Raw genomic sequence first — 9846 nt, 5'->3', positions numbered from 1 at the left:
GAATGTTCTGAGACCCAGGAGCATGGTGGAGGCCGAGCTTATTTGCGTTGTGCGTCATGTGTTCTTACATGGCTGAGGGAAGGCCTGAGCAGGGCATGGGCTACAGCCGCAAGTCACCTTGAGTAACTGTGATGCTATCTAAGTCTAACGGTTTCTTTCGGGTAGGCACTTCCGCCATCCTGTTTGTGAAGCAGAAACCCGTGCTGGGACAGCCCTGTTCTGAGCAGAAAGGAGGACTAGATGGAGGCAAAAAGGAAAATGCCCCATGAGTCAGAGTTAGAAGATATGGGAAGAGACTATGCTCCCATCACCAACTCAGTCCTGCACCTTTAAGAAGAAGAAAAGGAAAAAGAATCACAAGCACGAGTATGCATTGCAAGGTACCAAGAAACTTCCTTTCTTGCTGCCAACTCTGCCCTAGTGCCCTTACCTCTGTAGCTGTGTGGCTGGAATAGGAAGGGACTCACCATTAATTCCTGGGAGTGCAGGCCCCATTCACTGGGCCTTAGAATGCCTGGCAATAAAAGAAATATTGGGTCCCTATTCATTTGAGCTTGTACATGAGGCTAAGCATTATAAAAGTAGCTATTGTTTTCAGAGTGCCTACCAAACTATGTAGGTGAGGCAAATGAGAATCAGAGTGGGTAAGCGACTTGTCTCAGAAAACATAGCTAGAAAGTAGAAGAGCTGGGATTCAACCTTCAATCTGTTTCTGAAATCAAGGGTCTTACCTTTATGCTCAGCTGAGTTAAGTGAACTAGAAAACACTTTGGCATTAGCGCTGTTAGTGTTTTTTGTTTTTTGTGGGGTTTTTTTTTGTGGTACACGGGCCTCTCACTGTTGCGGCCTCTCCCGTTGCAGAGCACAGGCTCCGGACGCGCAGGCTCAGCGGCCATGATTCACGGGCCCAGCCGCTCCACGGCATGTGGGACCTTCCCAGACCGGGGCATGAACCCCTGTCCCCTGCATCGGGAGGCGGACTCTCAACCACTGTGCCACCAGGGAAGCCCGGGCTGTTTGTGTTTAGAAAGACAAGCCTTAGAAGATTCTACAGGGAAGAGGTCATATTTCTAAGGCTGGTACCCAAAGAAGCAATCTAAGTGCCCGAAAGTCTGCAGGTCATGCTGGGTTAAGGAGCAGAATCAGGGCAGTTCTTTGCAGTGTAAGCAAACTCTCAGCTGGTTTCTTTGATCAGTTTCTCCATATATCTTTCTTCACAGTGCTGGTGATCACCTGGCCCACTGTCTCTTTCCCAGGGTGAGTTGGGTCAGGGTTTGGGGTAGGGGTGGGGACGCAAGAACACTGCAGAAAGACACAGAGGCATCCCTGCCAGACGATGCCCTTCACACTCACAGGTCCCTGAAGGCATTCCCCCTCTGCTTCTCTGCGAGCAGTTGGGGGGGATCCAGAAGGGGCACCTAGAGGTGATGGCCAGTGTACGAACTGGTAGCAGAGAGAGAAGCTGCTCCAGATTCCAGTTCCCCTGTTCCTCCCATGCAGCTTTGTTTTCTTCAGCCTCCTTGCTGCCCAGAGAGCTGGGATGGCCCTGGGGGAGGATTGCTATGTTGGGCCTATGGGAATCGGAAGTTCAGGATCTTGTCCTTTGCGCTCTTTCTTAGAGTACAGTTAGGAACAGCAAAAGGGCCCTAAGGCAACAAGAAGCTTATGGGGGCTGAAATTCCACAAAATCGAACGCATCAATCATTCGGGGAGAGAGAAAGACTGCTACAGGGAGCTTGGAAAACTGCTTGGATTGCTTGTTTTTCGCTTCCTCCTCCTCTTCCTCATACATAGATGAGAGATGGATAGATTGAGAGTGGTTTCCTGAGAATCTGAGACTGCGAGGTGGAGAGGAAAAGAGATGACAGAGGGGAAGGCGGTCGACGCCGTCCAACACTGAGCATTGAATGCACTGTCTGAACAGCCCCTCTTGGGGAGGGGGGGCGGGTGGGCAGTGGGAGAACAACGTGTCAATCAGGGAGGGTTCTCACTCTCCGCCCAGGAACGCCAGGAAAACCAGGTATGCTGTGAGTCCAAGTTTTCTTTAAATGAGGAAAGACAGGGGGTAGGAATGTACATAAAAGAAGTAAATAGAAAAGACGGGAGATAAAAAGAATGAAAGAACGACTCTAACCTCTAGGGCAAGAAAAATGAAAAGAGGCATGTTAAAGGAGGAAGAGGTGAAGAAGGACTGACACCGGGGCAAAGACCAGGGTCTTGGAGAAACTGAGAGAGAAAGAGGGGCCAGGCGGCTGTCCCATCCCCATGTTTGGGCAGATTAATGGAGTCGTGGCTCCCTCGCTTGCGTCCTGCCCCGGGAGGGGACAGTATCTGTTTAGATTTGTGTCTAAATTTAAACCCTGATCGCCGGCCTCCTTGCTCCTCCCTCCCCCTCCCCCTCCTCCTTCCTCGTTCTCTAGCGCAGGGCACGGGCGGCCCGAGCAGTCCCGCAGCCAGCGAACCGGGCGCGCAGCCGCCCACTTGCGCTGTGCCCGCCGCAGCCGAACCCGGCCCAGGCGGGAGCCGAACGGAGAGCGGGGATCGCGAGCCCCGGCCAGAGCGAGCGCGCGCGGCCGCCGCCGAGTCGGCACCTGGAGGACATGGAGGTAAAGGAGGCGGTGGCGCGCGGGCAGGGCGGCGAGCGGGGCCGGGATCCGAGCGGGGAGCCGGGAGCACCGGGCTCATTGCTGCCGCCCCGGGAGCACGGCGAATGCCCGCCGCTCCCACGCCTCCTGGCCAACTCCGGAGGCTCGCCCCTGGTCCTACCTAGGGGACCCCTCTGAGCAGGCAGGGGGTCGGCGGGGGAAGACCTCAGAGAGAGGGGAGGGGCCTTTCTAGAGATACAGGTATTTTGCTTAGGGACCTAAATGCTTCAGATAAAAAAAGTGCTGTAAACTTTGTAAATGGGCAAACGTGCGACCAGAAACTCTCAAGAAAGCAGAAGTCGCTGGATCTGAAGATGTGGGTATTGAAAGAGAAACAGAACTGTTAACGTGAGGCACTTTTTTTGACCAGTCCGTTGGCTTCCCTTTTCGATGAACATTGGACTTTTTAGAGTCCGGTCGCCCTCTTGCTTCTCAAGTCCCGCTTCTGTCGGTCACATCTTTCAGAACTTTATGAAAAGCTCCCCTCGTGGGCAAATGGCGCTCCTGATTAGACTTCAGACTCCCCTGTATGTCCTTGCGTGCATGGGAGTGTGCTGGCCACATATCTGTGGGGGGGCTGCAGGGTGAAGCCCACCACTGCCCGGCCTGGGATTTTCCTGGGACCGCTCCAGTGGGATCCAGGAACCACCCTCCAGTGGAGGAGTGGCCGGGTGTATTCCCCTCCTCCCTGCCTTCTCCACATCCTGAGGCTTCCCCAGATTTTCCCCTTGAAACTGAGTCCTGACATTTAGCCCTAAGCCAGTCTTAGCCAGACTTGGGCTTGCTTTTGAAAAGAAGAAAAGAGAAGGTGTGAATGTTACCTAGCTTTCAAGGTGATTCCCACCCTTTTCAAAAGCTGAACTGCTGCTTCCAAGGCTGTGGTCAGCACTCTCAAGATTCAGTTCTGCTAGCTCTTCCCCGCTCCTGGCTCTACACCAGAGCCCAGGTTGGCTCTTCTAAGCGAACCTCACTGCTTGGCCTACAAGGCACTGTGACTTCTCTGTGAGGGCAATAGGTCTGTCCTGGGCAGTTGCATTTAGGCATCCAGCTCTACCAGTTGTCTTCAGGGATCACCCTCAGGGAGGCCTTATAAAGTGCAGGGGACTGTGGGATCCACCAGAGGCTGAGATAGACCTTCTGGAAACAACTGTAAACTGGTGAAACTCCACGCAGATTAGGGCTGGGAAAGGGTGGGAGGGAAGCCCAGCAGTGGGTGTTCACAAGTCTACTCAAAGATAGCCCAGAGCGATAAGATCCTCTCTGGCTGGCTACAGCTTCAGGGTAGAGGAGGGAGATGGCCCCGGGGATGCCCACGGGCTGAGTGAAGATTCCTGAAGAAGTTGCTTTAGGAGTGGGTTTCCTCCTCTGAAAGTGCAGGGTGCCTCAGGCCCCCAGGTAGAGGTACAGTGCGATTTAGGACCTGTCTAATCTCTTGCAGAAATGGATGGAAGATGAGAGCAAAGATTTAGGCTTAAAAGCAGGTTGCTTGCTGCTTGAGGGCCAAATGCAAGTTTGAACTTTGTTTTCGGAAGACACAAGGGACTCCTTCCTAAGGTACTTTTTTCTCCCTCAGTTGAGGACGGAACAGTGTGTGGCAGAGGCCCTGAAACTGCCGCTTAAGCAACTTCCTGTGTTTGGGGAGTGGTGAAAAGAGAAGGTCCTCCAGTGTACAAACCAAGACATGTAGTCATTGATGGGGGATTCTACCAAGATGGGGGCATTGCTTGGCCAGCCAGGAAGCCTGTCAGTTCGCGCCGAGTCTGTACAGGGCATGGGTTTGCTGGTTGGCAGTGACTGCTTTTGAAGTTCTTTTGTCAAAATGCCTGGAAAAAGAACTGCAACTGCTAGCGCTGGTAAAGGAAGTAAAGAGGAAACCAAGGGGCTGGAGAAGTGACGTTTCTCAGCCAGGACGTAAACTTTTCATGGTGGGACATGATATGCAGGAGTGAGATTTGGGAATTCCTCAAAAATCTCATAGTAAAACCCTCTTTTGAGAGGTGAAACCTACTTTTGAAACATGCAAGGACCACTATATTTGGTGAGAAATTGAGTTATATTACTTCCCAGTACTAGGAATTTAAACCAGGCCAACAAGAGTTACTCAGCATTCATTCTCTAGAGCCCACTTGCCTACTGGAAGTCTTTGGGAAATCTTTTCTTTTTTTTTCTTTTCTTTTCTTTTTTTTTTTTTTTGCGGTACACAGGCCTCTCACTGTTGTGGCCTCTTCCGTTGCGGAGCACAGGCTCCAGACGCCCAGGCTCAGCAGCCATGGCTCACGGGCCCAGCCGCTCCGCAGCATGTGGGATCTTCCCGGACTGGGGCACGAACCCGTGTCCCCTGCATCGGCAGGCGGACTCTCAACCACTGCGCCACCAGGGAAGCCCAATCTTTTCTTTTTTTAAGTTACTTTACTGCTATCGACATCAATCATTATTTCAGCCCTCTTTAAGCCCTCTGCAATAAACAAGATAAAGATGCCTTTTCAAAGTTCACAATCCAATAGGGAAAATGAGACTTACCATTATATCTTGTCATGTATATAATTTTCAAATGCTTAAGTGCCAAAGGTATGGCAGTTGCAGACCAAAAGTTCCATAGTATTTCAGTGTTTCTATTAAGTCTCAGAAGGAGTCATAAAAGAAAGGTAGGTGGTGAGGATGAGAAGGCATAAGGAATGGGTGCCCGGAGAACATGCCAGCTTTGTGTAGGAAAGCAGGCCAGTTGGCTGGAGAGGAAATGGGGAAGCAGAGAGAGAAAAAAATGAAAGTAATAAGATAAAAACCACAGGGCCTCTGAGTACAGTGGATGCTGGCCAAGTGGGTGAGTGGGAGCTGGAATTCAAGCCATCTGGAAGAAAGGGTTACTTTTTCTTTGTAAAAAGTCTCCTTGCCTAGCTGTGCCCCAAAGGGGGCCTTTTTCTAATTTAGGCAGAGGCCAGCTGCAGCCCTCAAGGCCAGATAGTGAATGGCCCTGGATTCTGCTCCATGGACCGTAGGAAACTGAGTGGTGTTGAGTAAGATGGCGGCCACCATGTAGCAGGGATGATATGGCAGAAACACCAATGCGTAGAGTGAGCCAGGAAACCAGACTCAGGAGCTTCTCTGAGAGTCCAGGCATATTCTGACTTTGAGAGAGAGCAAGAACGGAAAAGATGGAAGAGTAAAGGCCACGTGTTATAAGAGAAACCAGAAATGACTTCTGTGTTTGAGCCTGCCAGGGTGCCCAGATGAGTAGAGTTCTCTAAGATGCCAAGGAGAATGGCAGTATTGTTTTTATGCCTCTATAAGCCTTTTGTAGGCAGGGACTGTCTTATTGGTCTTTAGGTCTCCAGAGATTTGCACAGTGCCTAGATAATCATATAATTTCTCGAGAAGAACTTGCTTGATAAACGAATTGACAGAAACAGGGAACTCTTCCCCTCTCAGCCTGCAGCTCCAATATCTCTACCTTGGGAACCTTCACGGATGCCCTCAGACTCTACAGCACTCTCGACACTTTTTTCAAACTGAATTAGAGTACCAGGCAGAACTGTAACTGTCTGCTCACCTGGCTCTCTTCCTGGAAAATTCCTTGAGGACTGGGGCCTTATCTTATGTATCTAGGGCTTGATGGCACGCAAATGCTTGTTGAATGAGTAAATAAATGGTTGAAGATGGGAGAAAGATCAGATTTTTTTTTTTAAAAAAAACAAGGTTTAGATAGGTTAGTTTTGATTGTCCTAAGCAGGAATGTCCAGCACTCCATGAGAAGTACAGACCTCTTATAATGAAAATATGATTCTTCTCTAGAAGAGATAATAGGTGAAGTTACTCTGGATAGGAACCCAGAAGGGAGAAATGTATAATAAAGAAAGAGCTGGAGACTTCGGACATCAAAATTAAACTAATATTCTTAGTTGCTTAAATATAAATTGTATCAGTACCAAATAAATTGTAGGCAGTACCAAATAACCTGAGAGTGCTTGAAAAAGTTTAATTAAGACACAGACCTACTAGAGAATGGACTTGAGGATACGGGGAGGGGGAAGGGTAAGCTGTGACAAAGTGAGAGAGTGGCATGGACATATATACACTACCAAACGTAAAATAGATAGCTAGTGGGAAGCAGCCGCATGGCACAGGGAGATCAGCTCAGTGCTTTGTGGCCACCTAGAGGGGTGGGCTAGGGAGGGTGGGAGGCAGGGAGATGCAAGAGGGAAGAGATATGGGAACATATGTATATGTATAACTGATTCACTTTGTTATAAAGCAGAAACTAACACACCATTGTAAAACAATTATACTCTAATAAAGATGTAAAAAAAAAGTTTAATTTTCCACTGAACAAGTAATGAATTTCTAATTTAGATGAAGACAGTTAAGGAGCCCTTTTCCTTAAGGTAACTCCAAGTCCTTTCCAGATATTATTTGTCATTCATCCATTTGTTCAGTGTTTACTGAGCATTTATTTTGTACTAGATCTTGTGCAGTAAATGTTAATTAAATATTGGGCTATCATGTCTTTTCATCCTCACAGACTATCAGTATTACTGATGATGGGTTTGTGTGTATGTGTACATGCTGGTACATATAATGTGTTCATTTGGTAACCTACTTTTTCAATGATATCTTTTTACTTCTTTAATTTTTTTTTTTTTCTTTTTGACTGCACCAGGAAGCTCAGAGTCCTAACCACTGGACCGCCAGGGAATTCCCATACTTCATTAAATATCTTCTACCACAATTTCACCAACAGCCTTTGCTGGTTCTGGACCCAGCCTGTCACTGAGCCATATGTTGGCTGCTGGCTGGAGCCTACGGGTCATAATTAGGGATTGCTTGGCCTCTGGGAGCTGGAGCTTGGCTGGTGGACTTGCAGGCCTGGCCAAGTACCCCGCACATTCCTGTCTGGCTCCCACTCTGTGGGACCCTCTAAGTACCACCGGCTTCCACTTAACAGGCACTTGCATTCACTGGACCGCAATGACAGGGGGAAGTTCGGGTAGGCAGACTGGAAGGGCCCAGGCGCTATCGCAGGAGGGGGTGAGCATGCATTCCTGGAGCGGAGTCAGGTTTCAGAGCCCGATCCGCAGCGTGGCTCCTCGCAGCCAGGCGAGCCAGAGTCTGGCGAGCGCGGTTCCGTGGGAAATCTGAACACTGGCGGCTCAGCAGCCCGGTAATCTTATCAGGGCCTCAAGAGAACGTTTCGGTTCCAGAGAAATCTGAAGGCAGATCTGCCTTCCTAAAGTAATAGTTTTGGGTTTGCAGAGTCAGCTTGACCACCTCTACTCAACTCATTAGAATTTGAACATCTCAGAGCTCTGGGTGGAACGAAACAATCTCTAATTGCCATACTGTAAAGGAGAAAACAAGAAGCAGAGACTGCCTGGGGATTTAGGCACCAATGGACCTTTGGAAAACCAACAGCTTGCAGTTTTTCTCTCACCTGGGGAGGAGTAGTTCAGCCTAAACTTTAAGAGGTAGAATTGTCAGTTTCATCACAAAATCAATATCCACCTCATGTTTGGCCTTCAGAGAGTTATGTAGAAGTTTTTAATCTCTGCAGAAGAAGATACAATGAAACTGCTAATACAGTACTAAGGCTTGGTCACCAGCATCAGTATTATTGCTCTAGGGCCCTACAGGAGCTCATCTCCCCAGTGGATCTACCTGAGTCACGCCAGGGGGGACACTGCCCTCATACCGTGGTCTTTTGGGGAGTGAGCTCCCCATCTTTTTCCTTTGGGGTTTCCTGAATATCTTTCTCCTGGGCATTGTGGGAAATGACTGCTGAGCCGCTGAGGCTCACCTGTAAAGTCTCACTTGCATGGGTCAAATCTTATCTTGAGGGAAGGGGCTCCAGCCTCTGCAATTTCAAGCTCTGGCGCCTCCATAGGAGAGGTGAGATGGCCATTCAGGGCCTTTACACCTGTAAGAGACCCTCCTGAGATGCCATCAGAGCCCATCCTTAATGGAGAACGTTGTGGACCCCAGGCTGGAAGCACTGAGAAGTTCCAGACCTTGGAACTGGACATTCTCTCCACCCAAGATGCCCTTCATTTTGAACCTGCTTGTAACCATATCGGGGCCACCTTCTTGGCCTTGGGGTGGCAATCACATATCTCTCTTAAGCTGGATCTTCCATAATCGATTGATAGCAAGTCATAGGACACCACACACTAGCTCTTTTAATTAGGTCCAACAGACATGCGTTGAGGCCGTACTGCCTGGCAGGCAGTGGAGATACTTGGCAGGCAGCGGAGATACGAAGATGAATGTTTCACCCTGCTGGTCTCTGAAGAGCTCAGGTCTAAGAAGGGGGGCAACCACCTACAGGCATGTGGAGAACAGGAGTTTGAGTTCATGTGGACAGAGGAGAGGTGTCATACCCCGCCTGGGGTTCAGGGGGCTTCCTGTGAGAAATGTTTCTAAGTGGAGTCTGGAGGGATGCGTAGGAGTTGATCAAGTGCAGACATTTGGGAAGAGCCTTCCAGTCAGAGGGAATGACGAGCAGAGCACTGATGCTTGCAACAACATGGTATGAGTTACCAGCGGTTCGTTTCTGGAGGATAAAGCAAGATAAAGGTATTTGAAGTTGGGGGACTAGATGAGGGATAAGAGAAATATAAGTTACAGTTCCTGCCATAAAAGGAGCTCTCTTCTGTTTGGGGAAACAAGATATACACATATGACACAACAGAAAAAAATACAAGATTGTATCCCGATAAGCTCTCAGGTGTGTGGGAGTTCAAAGTCAGCTTCTCTAATGGAAGCTAGAGAGAACTTGCTTCCTGTGCTGGGGGTTCCCCCTACAAGTGTGGCTCTTCCCAGGCCCCGTGGCAGCCCTGGTGGTGCACAGCTAACAGGGGATCTCAACCCAGTGATTAGCACACTCGGCCTGGGACCTGCACTTAAAAGCTTTTGCTGAGGATATCTAATTTGAAATAGGCTCCAGGCCCCAAGGGAATGCCTTTGGTCACCCCCCAAGGCCCTCTTGCCTTCTCTGGCAGAAAGAGGCCTCTGGGAATAAACCACATTCACACAAAAAATCTCCTCTTTCCATTCACACCTCCACCTGCAGCCCCACTCATTCCTCCCACTGTGATCACACATCCTGTGCATGCTCCAAGAAGCCAGCATTTCTCCTTTTTGTCCAAAGGCAGAACAGGGACAAGCTGAGGTGGGCCCAGGAACAGCAGCCAGCCGCGTGCATCAGCCTGGG

The 9846-nt window shown here is 49.5% G+C and overlaps 1 protein-coding gene across 3 annotated transcripts in view; it reads left to right on the top strand.

The window, feature by feature from the left end:
* Nucleotides 1–283: 283 nt before the first annotated feature.
* RCSD1 (RCSD domain containing 1) overlaps nucleotides 284–9846 on the top strand; it is a 67251-nt gene continuing 57688 nt past the window's right edge. Inside the window, exons 1-3 of one of the 3 annotated variants that reach the window (XM_060133926.1) lie at nucleotides 284–380; nucleotides 1221–1257; nucleotides 2426–2606. In XM_060133926.1, the coding sequence (XP_059989909.1) occupies nucleotides 299–380; nucleotides 1221–1257; nucleotides 2426–2606 (300 nt within the window). In that variant the 5' untranslated portion in view covers nucleotides 284–298. Of the gene's footprint in view, nucleotides 381–1220; nucleotides 1258–2420; nucleotides 2607–9846 lie in introns of all 3 variants that reach the window. The other 2 variants (XM_060133907.1, XM_060133915.1) reach the window with 2 other exon arrangements.

The sequence above is a fragment of the Lagenorhynchus albirostris genome, chromosome 2, assembly GCF_949774975.1.
Source record: "Lagenorhynchus albirostris chromosome 2, mLagAlb1.1, whole genome shotgun sequence".
Classification (NCBI taxonomy): domain Eukaryota; kingdom Metazoa; phylum Chordata; class Mammalia; order Artiodactyla; family Delphinidae; genus Lagenorhynchus; species Lagenorhynchus albirostris.
The sequence above is the reverse complement of the archived record's forward strand: the minus strand, read 5'-3'. Positions and strand labels throughout refer to the sequence as shown.